The sequence below is a fragment of the Colletotrichum siamense genome (genome assembly GCF_013390195.1).
Source record: "Colletotrichum siamense strain Cg363 chromosome Unknown KSG_Cg363_contig02, whole genome shotgun sequence".
Taxonomy (NCBI): domain Eukaryota; kingdom Fungi; phylum Ascomycota; class Sordariomycetes; order Glomerellales; family Glomerellaceae; genus Colletotrichum; species Colletotrichum siamense.
Window position 1 is genome coordinate 5279618 of NW_023501015.1, and position 19216 is coordinate 5298833.

At 26.7% G+C, this 19216-nt stretch overlaps 1 protein-coding gene across 1 annotated transcript; it reads right to left on the bottom strand.

Moving 5' to 3' along the window:
- Nucleotides 1-1097: 1097 nt before the first annotated feature.
- patE-1 (Dehydrogenase patE) lies at nt 1098-3411 on the bottom strand (the record flags this gene model as incomplete). The annotated part of the gene is made up of 9 exons (XM_036635223.1): nt 1098-1142; nt 1193-1866; nt 1936-2022; nt 2070-2283; nt 2342-2397; nt 2641-2767; nt 2827-3100; nt 3162-3192; nt 3255-3411. 9 exons carry the CDS (start codon nt 3409-3411, stop codon nt 1098-1100), a joined length of 1665 nt encoding a protein of 554 aa, XP_036499647.1.
- Nucleotides 3412-19216: the final 15805 nt, after the last annotated feature.

Sequence of the window (19216 nt, forward strand, 5' to 3'; positions counted from 1 at the left end):
AGTCGCAGCACTGTCGACTGATCAGACTCTCTCCAATTGGCCGCTTGAAAGGCTTAGGCCATATGTCGTCGGGACTGTTGTCGCTGATTCTGTTCCGACCTCATCGATCGAAGGCGAGTTGTGTTTGCGCCGGGTGGGTGAGCTGAGAGAAAGAGGGAGATCGTTGGATTTAAGGAGGCTCTCGGCGCCTCCAGCCGGGAGCTTGCTGAGACAAAATATCAGCCCAGCTAGGCAGCTACAAATCGGTTTGTGTACCCGCTAAATGGTTCGCTAAGGATATGCAAGCCCCTGTTTACCCCCGGTGGCAGACGTGATTCAGTTGGTGGTATTCGACATGGGTGTCATGCAGGGCTGTTCAGCTTGATGGAACTTTGGTCATTCGTCCTCACAAAAGCTCGCTGGCGGTGAAGGTAAATCTCTTAGGCACGTTAGTTGAGCGGCTGGCTGTTAACTAAGTGTATTTAGTCTTCCATATCGACTTACTAGCGTCAGCGATCGGTTCACAGAGGCGTCCAAATTCTTTTCGCGTGGACTCTTCCCGCCGCCGTCACCGAATCGCGGCGGCAGTGGCATGGCGGCAACAGCCTTGTGAGCTGTTGGATGCAAATAAGTCAGCGCTTATGCAAAGGACTGGTCTGTTGGTGGTTTTTGACGGTTGTTGGTTGGTCGTGCTCACACCAGGATTGAATCCTTCATCGATCGTGGCCCTTTTGCGAGCGACACACCATTGGCTAGAGCGGTTTTTCGGCTTCCAGCCCCAACTATTTCTACGAATGCCGATATCCGGCAATGTGAATGGCTGCACACACGTGATGCAGAATAAGATCTTCGCACCGAGATCTAGAGACATTCGTTGTCAAGGATTTAACAAAGTGTCGGGACTCAATTGCGAAAACTGGAATTACGAATGTGTTCAATTATTGGCAAGGCTCCTGATCCTGTGCCAGGTCTAACCCAGCCACCGTGGCATCTAAACAACAGCCAGGTCACACAACCTAAGTCTATTAAATCTCTCTGTAACCAAAGGCGCGTGCGCGATGAGGCAGCATGCTCAACTCTTGAGATTCAGGCAGTATGGTCCCACAATCTGGGATTGATTATTCACGACCTTCTACCGAATGTCCCAAAATGATATCTGCAGCCTAGACTGGGTGTTAGCAAACTCTGTTGATTCGGACTAGAAAATACTCACCTTCTCTGCAATTGCGTACACCGTCGCTTGGGTATGCGCTGATGGCAACAGGGGCATGATACTCGCATCAACGACTCGCAAACCATCAACACCATAGACTTTCAACTCAGCGTCCACGACGCCACCCAGAGCCTTCGGGAGCATTGCGCAAGTTCCTACATAGTGGTACTCCGTTGAGGTGACCCCTTTGATGAAGCTCAGTATGTCCGCATCGCTTTCGGTGGCCGTTCCCGGAAGCGTCTCGGTTGCAGCTAGAGCTTGAATGGACGCAGTCGCCAACAGTTTCCTGTTAAACCGCAATGACTCGACAAGTACCTGCCCATCGTAGGGATGGGAAAAGTACCTGGGGTCGATGGCGGGAGGTGCAAAGGGGTCTGATGACGTGATTGATACCGTTCCTCTGCTGAGTGGATGCATTAGGATATTGACGACTGAGCGACCTCCGTCAACGTAGAGCAGTTCCATTGCGGCGGTGGAGCCTTTCGAATGCATCGACGCAATCAACCCTGTCTGCTTCTCATAGCCAGCAACCACCGTACTGTCGATACTGTCATGTAGATATTGTGTAGAATTCGCCTCAATAGACGAAATGAGGTTGTTAGACAAGTCGGCTTCAGTGAAGTTGTAAAGCGGGATGAAAGCGAGCGCTTCCGCAATAGTGTCAGTCCAACGACCTAGCAACGTTTGCGTTTAGTCAGCGCCTTTCGAGAACATGCAGTACAAGTGGTCATCGAGCAGCTTACCTTTTCTCTCAGCATAGTAGAGGTCCCGTTGCTCAGCGTCAAAGGTTGCATTGTCAAGGTCAGAGTTTGCAGGAATACCGGGGTTTACTGTTCTACGTTAGTGAGAATAGCTTACAGCAGGTGAGAAAACCGACGTGATGCGAGAGTCAGCCCAAACGGGTGGTCCTGGAGGTTCTCGCCAACCCCAGGCAAGTCGACCGTAACATTAATCCCGGTATTAGTCAACAAATGGGCTGGGCCAATTCCGGACAGCTGCAGAATCTTTGGGGAGTTCAGAGCACCTGCTGACAAAATAATTTCCTGGGTAGCGACAGCAGTCTGGAGAGAGCCATCGGTTGTCGAGGAAAACTGTTTGCGCGATGTTTTAAAGAGTAGCCTTACAGGGTTGATTGGCGAATAAACTTACTTCGACTCCCTTTGCAATCATTTTTCCGTTTGCCGTGTCAAGAATTATCTTGGTGACTTGGTGTTCAGTTAACACCTTCAAGTTGGCCCTGGTTGATGTAGTGTCAAAGTGAGCTGTTCGAGCACTTGATCGCGACTGATTTCGATGGTCAACCGAGTGCGTCGTAAGGTAGGCCCCAAGAGGATCACATCCTTGATCAATCGGCGAGGTTATGCCAAGGCCATGCATCGCGTCGAGGAAGTTGGCTGCATCATTAAGTTTTGAACTTTTCGTGACATGAGGTCAAAGAAGCTACGCACTATTGTTTGGATGCGACCAGGCGAGATAGCTTGACTGCACTGGCCCTTCGTATCCATGGCAAGCTGGATCGTGCGTCAGGCCGTAGAGTGAGGCATGCTCTGGAGTCGCTGCTGCGAAGGTCTCGCTCTGGCATTGCGTCATCAGCAAACGAAGTAGGATTGATGATTTGAAGACATGAGTTCAACCTTCTTGAAGTACGGTAATAGGTTCTCGAAACCCCAGCCTTCGTTACCAAGTGCGGCCCAAGAATCATAGTTCGACGGCATCCCTCTGTCGAAGATCATCGCGTTCACAGTACTGCTGCCTCCGATGGTTTGGCCTTGAGTCAGATTGACAGTCTGCCCTTGGAGAAATGTTTGGGGCACCGTCGTCAAGTTCCAGTCGTATCTAGTTCCAGGAGCGAAGCCAGATGCTCCTGGATAAAATCGAGGAATCATGACTGCAGCTTCGTAATTATCTCTGTATTCATAGCTGTCAGATACGCTCTGACAATTTGGTTCAATAAACAGGGCACACGAACAGGGATCCAGCTTCAATAACAAGCACGGTGTCTATGATCGGGCACGGTTAGCTGTCAAACATCAGCTTCAGTTTGAGCTTGGATCAAACCCACTCTCTGGAACTGCAGATAATCTTGAAGCTAGAGTCATGCCCGCGGTTCCGCCGCCTATGATTATATAGTCATATGTGTCCATGACACTGGAGGCTTGTGCCGCAGAGGCAGTTGCCATCGCGAGGGCCATCCATAGCCATTGGGACATTGGCGACATATTGACGGACGTGATGAACAACCAGTATCATCGCACCTGTAAACATGAAGTGATTATCTCAAGGAGTTCCAGCCCGAGTGTTTTTAAGAAGCTCAAGTGAGCGAAGGTCGGATGACGCGGGACCAATCCGGACCTTGAGTTCGTGCGAAGTAACCTTACCAAACCTTAAAGCCTGGCGGAACTGGGGTAGGAACTCTCCCCCTTGCCATTCTTGCTCATTTTCTAGACTCCGATTGGACCGGCACGGGTTCATATAACTTTCAGGAAATATCAGAGTATCATTGGTCCATTCCGACAACGGCTTGGAAATGAGATTCTGATTACGCCCTTCTTCCCCCTCTCGGGTTCACGTGGCTTCAGCATGGCACAAAGAAATCTTTTGAATGGTAGACTAATCGTCGGATTTTAAATACGTTAAGTTTGTATGGGCGAAGATTCAACGCACAGCACTTTCGTACATTTCTCATGATAATTATGCTGTTCCAGGTCGCAGTCCATCGCTCTTCCAAGCTATCTACATTCAATGAGGACGCTGGTAGTCCTGAGGTAGCCCTGAGATAGCAGAGACGACAAGTAATTACTCCAAAAAATGATAATGATTCATAAATATTGGTAAATACTGGTAAATCATCCGCGGTTGGGGTAATTTCCATTGCCTCCCTGAGTTACGAGGTGTGCGTGAGCTGCTGCTATAGCTTGCTGCGATGGTGTTTGCGGCTTCGTCACCATACATTGTACCTCTACGTACACAAAATTGCGTTTCAATTTTCTCTCGCTTGGGCGCATGAGTGAATAGGTGGTCAATGAGGGATACACTATATTCTTTTCATTGAATAAACAGCCACACTAAACCCCATGAAACAGCTTTTGTGCTCGACGAGCCTATGAAACAAGTAGTTGTACTGATGATCCTGTCGATTTCAATGTCGAATATTCAGCTGCTACGTGCCAGAATAGACGAACTCCTTGAACCTACTCAGAATGCACCGCGTACCGCCTTATGATCGCTACATGACCAGGCTCGTCGAAGGACAGTCTGAAAGTGGCTAGTCCGAAGACGAGGTGCGTCGCCCCTTTCCAACCAATGAAAGAACTCAGTGCAAACATGGTCCGTCTTATCCAATAATCGTGCTTTACAACACGTTCGGATGTTTCTCCAATTCAGCTGCGGCTGAGCCATTCTCACCTGATCTTACACTTTGTCGTGAACATCACGAGTAGACTACCGACTAGAGCTGAATTCAAGACCGTCATCCAAACCCTTCCCTTCGCTCGCAAGAACAACCATCGGCATCGAAAAATTGAGGCAGGCCTCGAGTCTGTTTGCCATGAACACCAACAACAGCTACCGTTATGCTTCCCTCGTAAGCGCTCGGTCAATCCGCTTGGTCATACTTCATTCCAGCACAAATGTCGATGCACCTCTTTTGTGCGACTTAATTGAGGTCAACTTAGACAGTCCGCCTGAGTATGAAACTCTGTCTTACACCTGGAATGATGAGTCACCTTCGGAAAGCATGACAGTCATGTCTACGAGCTACGATTGCCAGACTTTGCTTCTTACGCCTAATTGTGCATCCGCCTTGAGAGTTCTATGGAAGCGGATCATCAGTGAAACGGTGGCTCAGATCGGACTTTAGGTCGATGCTATATATATTAAAATAGTTGTAGGCTAGGCGGCTAAGAGCTATACAGCACAGCAGCGCGTATACGCCTAAAGGCGTATAGAGCTACCTTAACTATATAACTCTATAGTTTTAAAGCTTATAATTTTAAAAGAAAAAAGAAAAAACTCTTTATATTCTTTATAGATCTAAAATAAAAAAAATAAGATAAAAAGCTTAAAAATCTATTAAAAAATAAGTAAATTAAGCTTATTATTTCTATAAAAATAATAATATCTAAGCTAATTTCTTACTCTTTAAGGGGGGCTAATAATTTAGCCTCTAAATACTAAAAATACTAAAAAATCTAATAAACTTATTAAACTTTATTCTAATTATCCTTAATTATCTTCTCTCTTAGCTTTTTAAGCTAAAAAATAATTCCCTATATCTTTATATATATATAAAAGTATTATACTTACTAATAGAACTTATAATATATATTCCTATAATTTTATTTTTTTTTTACTTCTCTTATATAAATAGTATTTTATTTAAGTTTAAGTTTATAATATATTTATTCTTCTTATCCTCTAAGTCTTAAAAATCTATAAGTATAAATCTTAAGTAGTATATAAACTTCTATCTAAGTTTAAGGATTAATATACTAATTAATATATATTACTTAACTAATTACTTTTAGTTTTAAGATAAACTATTTAAAAAAATAAGTAAAATAGTTACTAATAGTTATAAAGCTTTAAAGAGAAACTAAAAACTTATATAATAATAAAATAAAACTTTTATAATAAAGAGTTATAAATATAAGTTTATTATAATTACTATATCTCTCTAAGATTAAAAAGCTAGTAATTAAGCTTTTTAATAAGGATAAAATAGTTAATAGAAGTAAGATTACTATTATAAAACTTTAAAGTAAGTTTACTAATAGGAGTAATTTAAGAAGTTACTCTAAAAATAGCTATATAGTTCTATTTTTAGCTATTTTACTTAAATAAACTACTATTATTTATATTATAAAATAAAATAGAGGATTCTTATAAATTAATTTATATCTATAAAACTTAATAATAATCTATAACTTATACTTACTAATTAGAAATAAAAAGTCTTAATAATAGAAACTTTTATTAGTAGTAATATTATTATTAAAGTAAGTATTAAGAAATCTTTTTATAATAAAGTAGTAAACTTAATTAATATAGTAAACTTTATAGCTATAACTATTAAGTTATTATACTAAATTAACTACTTAAGTATATTATAATAAGATAATAATAAAGTTATTAAGTATTTTAAGTAACTTATATTAAGTAGTAAAAGCTTTAATAATATTAATAAACTTCTAGTTACTCTATTAGCTAAAACTTAAGTTTATAAAATAGCTCTTCTTATTAATCTAATTTACTATTAAGTAGATAAAATAGCTTTACTTAACTTATAAGAAATATATAACTATATTAAAATTCTATAAGTTATCCTTATATTTATCTATAAAGAGGTTTATATTAATAGCTCCTCTTTTTTCTTAGTTAGTATTTTATAATATAGTATTTAGTAAGTAAATTTAAACTTTATAGTAAGTATCTTTTATAATAAAATATATTAATATAATAAGATATTTAACTTAGAAGAAATCTTCTATATAGAGGATACCTTAAATATTATATAGATTAACTAGTATTTTAAGTAATATAATAAGGTCCTAACTAGCTTATTTTCTAGAATTATTAAAGCTAATAGTAAATTAGGTCTATAAAGAACTCTTTAAACTAAAATTTAAATTACTATAATACTTTATAACTTAATAAGATCTAACTTCCCTAAGCTATAGAGCTTTAGTAAAGCTATAAAAGTATATAAACTTACCTTAAGTAATTCTAAAAATAAATTAAGTCTATAAAGAGGTACTTTTAGTAAAGTAAAGTAATTAATATATTAACTTTATTCTTTTAAATTACTATAAAAGGTATTTTATATAAGAGATAGCTATATTCTACCTTCTTATTAATCTAAACTTAATAATAACTACTTCTCTTATATCTTAAGCTTAAATAGTATAACTACTTCTAAGAGGTCTATTTACTAATATAAACTTAATAATTAGTATTAATAATATTAATTATTCCTCACTTAGTAGGTTTAAAAGCTTTCTTTTATTAATATACTTTAAATACTTATTATATAGCATCTTATACCTTATAATAGTATTTAAAATAAATAGACTAGCTAGTTTTTATAATAGTTTTAGCTCTTTAATAAGTTTTTAAAATCTAAACCTTATATTCCTATATAACTATAAGACTTTATTAAATTCTACTATAATATACTAAACTTATTCTATTAATATATTTTTAACTACTCTATTTAAGCTACTAAAGTTACTAAAGTTATTAAAATACCTAAAGTAGTTAAGTATAATTACTTTAGAACACTAAATAAAACTAACTTATAGGATATCTAAAATAGTAAGCTATTAGAATAAAGCTTATTAGGAATATAATAAGAAGCTAGTAAAAAAATACTTAATATTCTTAGAGATTATAATAAGTCTATTCTTAGCTTCTCTATCTTCTTAGTAGTTATTATATATAAATATCTACTTTATTATAATATCTAGTAGTATTCTAACTTATATTTAATCTATCTCACTAAATAATATTATAAAATATCTAATAAAAAGAGTAAAGTAATATTATTATATACCCTTAATTATAAGGTAATCTACTTATAAAAAGCCTCTAAGTAATCTTAAGATTAGCCTAACTCTCTAGCTAATATAATATATAGCTATAGTAAAACTTCTAGTAATATTACTACTACTTAGTATAATAATAGTAAGGATAATACCTTAAAAGTTATAAACACCTATAATACTTTTAAATATCTTTAAGTATAACTATAAGTATCTTAAGTAAGTTATTATTAATCCCTATCTATTTAGAAGATATTATTATAACTTAATATCTCTTAATTATAGCTATATAGGTATTAAGATAGGTTTCTTATTAAAAAGAGAAGGAGTATTATTAAAGTATATAAGTTCTAGCTAAATAGCTATTTTATTAATATATTTAATTAATTTATCTCTTTTATAATTAACCTAAAAATATAACTAAGTTAGAATTCTAAAAGTCTACTTAGATTTAATAAGTTACTTAGTCTTATAAGCTTTAATAAAGCTTTTAGTAAAAGCTCTTTCTTAAATAGATATTATACTAACTAAGTTAAATAAAAGTAAAGATATAATAATTCTTAAGAAAGGTTTAATATATACTTTATAAATATAATTAGTTATAATATAATATATAAATAGTAAAATAAAAAAAAAAAGAGGGAAAGAGTAATATTAGAATAATATATAGAAGATATATTAAAAAATAGAGAAAATAAGAGTAATTAGTATAATAGTTATTTAGTAATAATTTATAGATATAAATAGTAATTATATAGTTATTTACTTAAAGTTTATAAATAGGAGTTATAAGTAAAATAATAGTAATTTATAAATATAAATAAGTAGCTATAATTACTTATTTTATTAAAGATAAGATAAAAAATAGCTATTAAAGTAAATTAAAACTTAAAATAAGAAAGTAAGTATAATTACTATTAAATTAATAGCTTTAATTACTTTATTTACTTATCTATTTATATCCTTTCTATAAGCTATTAAGGTAGTATTTCCTTCTTTTATTAATAACCTATCTATATTATCCTCTAAATAAATAATTATTATACTTTAGGTCTATAAAGCTTATATTCTTAATAACTAATAAGTTTTTTATACTTCTCCTTATTATAGTTAAAGATATTAACTAGCTTTAAGAGTAATACCTTCTAGCTTATTATAAGTTCTAGCTACTAACTAATTCTAAGAAGCACTTTACTAATATAAAGTCTAACTCTCCTCTTTATATTATATTAAATAATTTAAATTTAATAGTAAGTTTTTATTATATATCCTTATTATCTTTAGCTATTTAGCTAATAGGTCTCTTTATAATCCCTTATAAGCCTTATTTAATATAAACTTAAACTCTTATAACTTTATAATATATATTATAAAATAGACTTTAGTCTATTTATACCTTCTATATCTATAAAGTAAGTTATAAAATAATTCTAATAAAATATAATAAATATAAAATACTTATTATATATAGTTAGCTACTTAAATACTTCTCTTAACCTCCTCTATAAGTAAGTATTTATTATAAGCAGCCTTATAACTTATTATAAACTCTAAATAACTAAAATCCTTAATCTTAATTATCTAGTAATATCTTATAGCTTCTTTATTTAGGCTTTTAGAGGTTATAATACTATCCCTTATAACTACTATAAAGCTTATACTTACTCCCTTAAAGATAATTTAATTAATACTTAGGTTTATAAACTATACTTTAAATATATTTTAATACTTAGTAAGCCTTATATAAACTATATTTACTATAAAAATACTCTAAAAGAGTACTTATATAGTAATAAAGAGGTTTATAAAGAGTTTAGCTATAAGATAAGAAAAGAGAAGAAGTATTAAAAAAGTAGTAAATATATTAGTATTAAGGTTATTAAGTTAAAGATTAACTAGTAGACTATAAAGTAGTATTATATATAAGTACTAAATTTCATAAAAGATATTATAAGTATAATAGAGAAGTAAATCTATAAGTATAAAGCTACTCTTAAGTTATTTATATTTATAAACTACTTATTTATAATAAAACCTCCTCTTAATCTTAATTATAATAAAATAAAGGAACTTCTTTCTTATATTCATAATAAAGCTTCTTAAAAAGCTCTATTACTAAAAGTAGAATAAAAAGTAGCTAGAAGGTTTATAGCTATATAACTAAGTTAATTTCATTATATTATTTTATCTTTTTAGTTTATAAAATAGTTATCCTATATTATAATTATAAAAAAATAAACTATTTTAGCTTAACTATTTTATTAGATAATCTCTTACTTATTATCCTATATTATTATTTTATAGGTATTCTTATAGGTATTTAGCTAAAGATATATTTTTTATACTTCTTATTTATAATACTAAAATTACTTATAGTATAAAAACTTCTATTTAGCTTATAGCTTTAAACGCTTATAACTTAAGTAGAAGAGGAACTATAAAGGATTATTAGCTTAAAGAAATAAGTATTTAGTTATAATAATAAGCTTTTATACTTAATTAGATCTAACTTATTCTTATTTACTATAAATATAAGATATATATCTTATTTAAGCGTACTTAAATAAAATATATAAAAATAAAAAAGTAGAAGTAAATCTAAATATAAGCTAAGCTAAATAATCTAAATAAAAGAAAACTTATTTAAACTAGAGAAAAGAATATTACTATATCTACTAATATACTAAAGGTATAAAAAGGTTATTTTCCTATAACTTTATTTATAAGAAAGTAGTTTATATAAGTAATAAAAGCTAAATAAGTAGCTAGTAGTATAAAATAATATTAAAGTAGTTACTATATTTTATTCTAATCTATAAAGTAATAACTTTACTCTATAATATAAAGCTTTAGGGGTAAATATAAAATAAAGAAGAGTATATTAATAAAGCTTCACTTTAGTAGAGAAAAATAAGAAACTAATAAGATAGTCTCTTAACTTATTAAAAAGATCTATTAAGGAACCTATTAAGCTACTTTAATCTCCTCTTATAAGTTTTTTATCCTTAAAATCCTTATAAAGTAAATAAATAAAATAAATCCTATTAGAGTAATATAGAATAAAATATCTAGCTTAAAAAAGGGAGGAGAGGTTTATTATTTTTAGTTATAAGCAGTCTTATTTAGCTAAAGCTCTAATTATTTATTATATTATAAACTAAAGGATATATAATAAATTACTAATATTAGCCTAAAGAATAGCTTTATAGTTATTAAGGTATTTTTATAAAAGCTTTCTATAAAGCTAGCTTCTTTTTATCCCTATTTATTTTAGCTATATAATCTATCTTATAATAGAAATAAATATTTAAAGAGGTAGATATAAAATAAATTAATTAAAATCCCTAAAAGTAGTAAAAGTAAAATAAAAAAAGAAGACTACTAAAGTAGATAAGGTATATAAAAGGAATAGCTTCTTAAGATAGTAAAGCTAAAATAGTTAGCTAATAAGTATCTTTTATAGATATAATATAACTAAATAATATATATAACGCACTATAATAAATAGTAAATAATATTAAACTAAGGTATACTTATATAAACTAAATAACTTATATTAATAGCTATAAGAGGTAAATAAAACCTTATAAATAGTATAGAGAGGGATAAATATATAGTTTAAGTTTATAAAATACTTTATTAAAAGAAATATATAAAATAGTAGATATAGTATAAATAGGCTAAATAGAAGCTAGTATAATAATTATATATAGTTTTAGCTAAAGTATAAAGAAAAGAATAAAAAAAAAGAAGTAAGGTATTAATATACTAGAAAGTAAAAGTGCTTATATTAATTCTTTTTAATATAAATATTATAATAATAATAATAAGGTAAAAATAATAGAATATAAAGGGTAGTTTAAATAGGGAGATCTAATAAGAGATAAATATATTATTATAATAAGAGTAAGCTTTATTCTATTAAGCTAATATTATAATATACCTTTATAAGAAGTATATAAAGCTATAGTATTAATAAACTAAAGTAAGAAGAAGTAATAATACTTATCTTATAATATTAGTTATTTATACTATTAAAGTAAAAAAGAGAGGGTGTTTATATAAAGTAAAATAAAGTAGAAGTGTTATAAGCAGAAATATCCCCTTAAATCCTAAATAATATAAATAGTATAATAGAATAAAAGTATAGAAGTAATAAGATATAATAAAAATAAAACAAAATAATATAAGCTAAGCCTATACTAATATAATTTAAGCTTATAAAGTATTATTTAGTAGTATTAATTAGGCTATAAAGCTATAGCTATAATATATCTCTTAGATATCCTCTTAGTAATTAACTATCCTTAAGTAATAATATAATTAAAAGAAGGTAAAATAACTTTTAGTTATTAATATAGTAGCTATATTACTTAAGCTATATTCTATTATATAAGTAGTTACTCTAACTCTTTATCCTTAGAATTATTATTTAGTATCTCTATATCTAGCTACCCTAAAAGTAGGAATATATATTTAATATAGTCTATAAAGTTATCTTAGAGGATAATAAGGTTATTAAGTTCTTAAAAACCCTTAAGAGATTAGATAAACTTCTTTAAATAGTTTTCTATATATATTAAACCTTATAGAGGTTCTCTAGTAAATATAGTAAGCTAATATAAAGAGTTCTCTAAAGCATAAGAGTAAATTTAAAAAAGATCTTTCTATCTATAGTTTAACTTAATATCTAATAACTTATTAATAGATTTTATAATATTAAAAGATAGTATTAAGTTACCTATATTTAAGTAGCTTAGTTAGAGTATATAAGTATATTATTTATTAAACTGTATAGTAATATATTTATACTATTTTATAATTATCTTCTAAGCTTCTTCTTTATCTCTATCTAACTAGCTAAAGGCTTATATATATATAGTAATTTCTTATTCTAGTATAGAAATATTAGCTTAGTTAAGAACCCTCTATATAGGTATAAAGGTCTTAATTAGTATAACTAAGTTATACTTATAAAGAAAGTAGAAAGAGGAGTAGTTAATTAACACCTAAATAGTTATTTAATCTATAAAAAGTATAATATAAAAGTAAGGTTAAAAGTTATAGCTAATATCTTTAAGCTAGGTTAATAAAGTATAAGTAATAAGCTAGTAACCTTTCTTAATAATCTTATTAGTATAAGGATTATAAGCTATTATAATTTACTAATAAAAGGTATATTTCTTATTAAAAGTAATAATATAACTTTTATTCTCTAATCCTCTATTTATAATTAGTATTCTATATAACTTATAGTAATAAATAATATCTTCCTAGATAAATTTAGTAATAAGCTTTAAATTAGCTTATAATATCTATCTCACTTTAACTTATCTTATTAGGAGGTCTCTAACTTTAATTATATTATACTTACTTATTTTCTAAATATCTAAAGCTACCCTTATAAATAGAAGTTTAATAAGTATTATAAAGAAGTATATATTATTAATTTAGTATACCTTATATAGTTAATAGTTTAAATATATTAAAATTATATCTATAATAAACCTATAGAGGCTTAGCTAGAAGTAATTATTAGTAAGCCTTTTAAATATAGCATTATATCCTCTATATTTACTCTTAATATAAGCATAAGTAATAAGATAGTTTTTCTTAATAATACTATTAATAATATATTATAGTATTAGTTTATAAATATTTAGGTGTATAAATAAGAGCTTATTATAAAAAGTATAGCTAATAGCTTTTACTTACTATTATTTATATTAGTTTATAGGAATACTTAATAAGCAGTAGAGAATACTAAAGAAGTATATAATCTATTAAGACTTAGTTAACTAGGTCTATAAATTACTTAATATAAATAGTAATATTATAAAGAGGAAGTCTTATTTATTATTATTATTATTAGTAGTTATAGTTATAATATCTATAGTAATATAAATATCTCTATAATCTTAAGCCTTATTAAAAAAAGAATATATTTATATATTTATAAAAAAGATCTATTAGTTAATCTAATTATTAATCTCTCTTTCTACTTCTTTATTTTACTTATTTAAAAGCTTATTAAGCTTCTTAGAGAAGCTATTAGTAGTAATATTCTATATACTTAATATATATTAGATTTTAAAGTTAAATATATAGATCTATATAATCTATTAAATAATAAGAGCGCTAAAGAGATTAGAAGCTATACTATTAATCTAAACTATAAGTATCTTTATATCTATCTTAATAATAAAATAATAGCTAAAGAGATAATTATATACTTATTTTAACACTTTTAGAAAGCCTTAAAATTCCTTCTTTTCTATATTATAATTAAGCTCTACCCCTACCTATAAGCTACTTTTATACTATAAAATATACCTTTTTCTATTAATAAATTAGCTAAATATAGCTTTCTATCCTATATTATTAATATTAACTACTAAATAAATAATATCTCTATTAAGTTTATAGTTAAATCTAATAAGAATTAGAAATAATATAAGCTTATATTTTAGCTTATCTATAGCTTTCTATTAGTTAGAACCCTATATAAACTTAATATCCTTCCTTAAGAGCTTTATAAGAGGTTTAATAATAATTAAAAAGTAAACTACCTATATTTAGTAAAATAAAGTAATTCTAAAAAAAATATAAAGTTCTATAAGTCCTTTATAAACCTTTTATTTAGTTATTTTAATAATTTTTAATTATTTTAAGTGCTAACTATTAATACTATATATATACTTAATAATAGCTACTATAATTTAAGCTTATTAAGACTTATCTATTAAGACTAAATACTCTACTAACTTAAAGTTAAATAGCACTTTATTAATATTCTAGATATATTTAAAAATAAATCTCTATATTCCTAAATAACTAAATACTTCTTTATTATTATATTATATTATAAAGTCTTTTATAATAATATTATTAAAAAAAGCTTTATAATAGTAAGAGATTAGATTATATAAGATCTTTATTATCACCCTTATAAACTAAATAATAAAATTAATAACACTTTATAGCAAAATATATATATATAATAACCTAATTAGTATAGCAAATATTATTAAGTCTTAGCTCTTTATATTAAGTAAGACTTAGTTATATCCTAAGAAGAAGTTAAATAAAGAGAGAAGTTAATATATAGTAAAGTCCTCTAAGAACTTATCTCTAGCTAAAAGTAAAGCTATATTTTAAAATATAACCTTATTAATCTAAATAGCTAAATTAATTAAATATATCTTTTTATTCTTCTTTCTTATAAAAAAGAAGGGGTTCTAATATAATATATAACTTTCCTCTAGAATACTTTTCTATAAGTAGTCTTTAAGTATCTAAATAACTTTAACTTTAAATACTTTTAAGATTAATATATTTTATGCTTACTATACTTTATATAGAATAGTTTAAATAAATTATAATAAAGCTACTAATAGATAGATAGATCTATAATAAAGAAACTTTTATACTATAGCTATCTCTCTATTCTTCTAAACTTATATAAATAAAGCTTTCTTTTAGTTAGTTAAGTATAATATAATACTAAGTAGTTTATTTAGTTACTTTTAAGTAAAGTGCTCTCCTATTAAAATATTAGAGAACTTAAGTATAATTAGGTTTATAAAGAGGTTTTTAGTATATATTTTAAGCTTTTTCTAAACTTTAGCTTATACTTTAAGCTTCTACTTAAAGTCTCTTTCTAAGATAATACTATTTAATAGTATATTATTAATAAAGTAGATCTTCTTATCTTTAGTTTTATATATAATATTAACTTTAATTATATTAAAGGAGTTCTAACCTCTATTTAAAGCTTTATAGAGGAGTGTTATTCTTACTCTTATAATAGCTTTACTTAGAAAGTTCTTACTCTATTAAGAATAATAGAAAACCTAAGCTTTTTCTTAAGTAAATTTAATACTCTATTTATTATTAGATTTAGAAATAGCTATTAGTTTATAAACTTTAATTAATAAGAGCTATTCTAAAAGCTTAAAGCTAAACTTAAACTTAATAAAAGCTACTTTATATAGAATCCTTTCTTAATATTTATCCTATTTAGACCTATCTATAAAGCTAAAGTTATAAGTAATATATTAAACTTTTTAAACTATTTAAGAAGCTTTAATAGTATCTATTATAGTAAAGTCTTTATATAAAAAAGCTTTATAGTAGAGTATAGTATATTCTATAGTTCTAAACTATATAATAATATTATTTTAAAGAAATAAAATATTTACTAAATTACTACTTTATTAACTTAAAAGCTATCTATAGAACTTCTCTAGCTTATTAAAGAATATAATATTACTTAGTATCTTTATTATATTTAAGATCTCTTTAGTTATAGCTAATATATTAAGGTTAGCTTTATATACTTCCTCTACTTATAATAAAGCTTTTTTCTTTTTTAAACTTACTTTAGATTTATAATAATCTATTTATATCCTCTAATTCTTATAAGTATAATTTAAGCTATAGTTCTTAAGTTTAATAAGTTTAGTAGTTATAAAAATAACTTTAAAAGTAATAGCTTACTAAATTAATACCTTAAGAATTTACTAAAAAAGCTTACTCTTATAGTTAAAAACGTTTTTAATCTTATCTCTATTTTTAAGCTTAGCTTATATTACTATATTTAAAAATAACTACTTAATATTAAGTATCTAAATATCTTCTTAGCTATTAATCTTTTAATCCTCCTCTATAGTAAAATTTAGAGCTTTATTTATTCCTAATTCTAATAAGCTAGCTATTACGCTAAGTGTAATAGTAGTAATCTTTAGTTTCCCTCCTTTTTAGGAATATAGTAGGAGCTTTAATTCTTATTAAATATATTTAGGTTAGGGATAATATAAAAAAAAAAGGCTATAAACTAATTAGTAAAGAAACTAAAAGTATATTTTAGTAGATACTAAGTAGTATAGTAGTAAAAGTTATTATTAATCTATCTATCTATATAGCTAAGTTTTATCTTAATTTAATAGATAAAAAAGCTGCTAAAGATTAAGCTTTTTAAGATCTTATTAAATAGACTAATAAAAAAACCTATATTAAGTATATAGTAACTATTAATATATATATCCTCTATAATAATACCTATAAACTATAGTTCTAAAGTAGTAATATCTATAAAGCTTCTAATTATAACTAAAGTTAATATAACTTTATTTTAAAGTTTATTAAGGTTAATATAGTCTTTAGATATAATATTTATTATAAAGCTAGTATTAATAATTCCTAATTATTCTTCTACTAAGTAGTATTTAATTTAAATAGCTACTTAAAAGTGAGGTATAATAAAGTTATATACTATAACTATATACTTTCTACTTAAGTAGAACCTAAACCTAAGTTAAAGTTACTAGAAGTCTTCTATAGCTAAGACCTTAATATTAGTTAATCTAAAGCCTTATAGCGTTAATATATCTACTATATTTATATTAATATAATAACTTCCTCTAATAAGTTATAGCTCCTCTATTAATATATTAATATTACCCTTTATAAACCTAAAATTACTATTCTTAAGCTATTACTAATTAGTTCTATATATTTTATCTTATTACTTTATAAGTTCCTTAATACTCCCTTCTTAGCTTTTAACTTATATATAAATATTAGCTAAAGCTAAATTAGTAGTAACTATATTACTACTATATACTTAGTTTTAATATTACTCTATATATATAGCTATATATTAAAACTTAAGCTATTTATACTTTAGCTAATTATCTAAGAGAAACTATTCTAATAGAGTAATATTATTAGTCTACTTTTTACTATAAAAAGCTATAACTTAAGAGTAAGCTTCTTTTAAGTCCTAAAAGAAAGTTATTTAGTATAACTTCTTAGTCTCCTCATAATAAGTAGGTTCTTATAGTTAAGGTTATAAAAAAACCTATATAATTATCTTATTTTTAATTACTTCTTTAACTTAAGTATCTCTTATAGGTATAATACCTTATTAAGTTAAGATTTAATCTATAAAGTAAGCCTTTTTTACTAAAAAGTTACTATATAAGGTATATTAGAAGTTATTATTCTTTATTCTAATAATAATATTAACCTCTACTAGCTTCTTATCTCTTATATAGTTAATATTAACTATATAGCTATATATATACCTAATATTAATATAATTAATAGTAGTTATTAATACTTATTATTTAGCCTCTTTTTATTCTCTCTAAGCTTTATCTATAGTAACTATAACTTCTTAATAATAAATAGATAATTTTAAGCTAAATATTTACTCTAAGTAGTACTTATTATAGAATTACTTTATTATTACTTTTAGCTAGAAGTATACTTTACTTTAGAAGATATAAACCTAAATAGTTACTAAGTTAAGTATTAAGTTTTTCTATCTTTTATTAATAATACTATCTTAAATAATATTATAGTTAGTATAAATATTAATATATTATCCCCTTAAGTAGTATACTACTTTAGCGTTCCTTAACTTATCTATAATATTATATTTAGCTATATAATATTTATTTATTCTATAAAAGTAATAACCTTTAATTCTAAGTATATTATACTATATTTAATTTATAATAGTTAAGCTTATAAATTAGCTAGCTTCTCTTTATTATCTATAACTTCTTTATACTATAGATACTTAATTTATATTTATAATATAACTATTTTATACTAACTTAAACTACTAGCTAAGATTTATATTTAGCTTCTAAATATTAGCTATAAGTATCCTTATTTTCTCCTTAATATCTATATTATTAAGAGATATTTAATATATCTACTCTTAAAAAGTAGTAATTTTATTAAAATCTACTACTTTTAAGTTATTATATTACTATTAGATATAGATAACTTATATAAGCTAGTTATTAAGTTTAATAAGATTAGTAATTAGAAGAAAAGTAGCTATCTTTATAGCTTTCTTTTTATTAATATATATATAAAAGTTCTCTTTAGTTACTTATTTAATAATTATATACTTAATACTTAGCTAAAGCTTCTAAAGTAAGTCCTTAATATTATAAAAGAGAACTTTTATAGTAGCTTTAATAGCTTCTTTTAGTAAGTGCTTATAAATAAAGTAAATAAGATCTTAATCTTAATACTCTAAGAGTTCTTTTATAATAGCTTTATAATATAAGCCCTTAATATAATTAAAGAAAGCTATAATACTAATAATATTAATCTTAAAAAAAGGAGGCTTATCTTTAATTACTTAAAGCTCTTTATTAGGATCTTAATAGAAGTTTTTATCTATAATACTATATTAATTAATAAAAATAGCTTTAGTAGCTTCTTAATTATTAAAATCTTTAACTAATAATTTAATACTCTACTTTAAGTCTTTAAGATAGTAAAGGTAAACCTTTATTAGCTTATCCTTATTAGTTTAATAAGCTTTATAAAATTAAAAATTATAAGTTTTAATAAAATCTATAATATTATTACTTATAAATATAAAAGTATTTTTATTCTAAAAAGGATTTATTATAATTAGTATAAACTATTAGAGGTATAACTCTACTAATTACTTAAT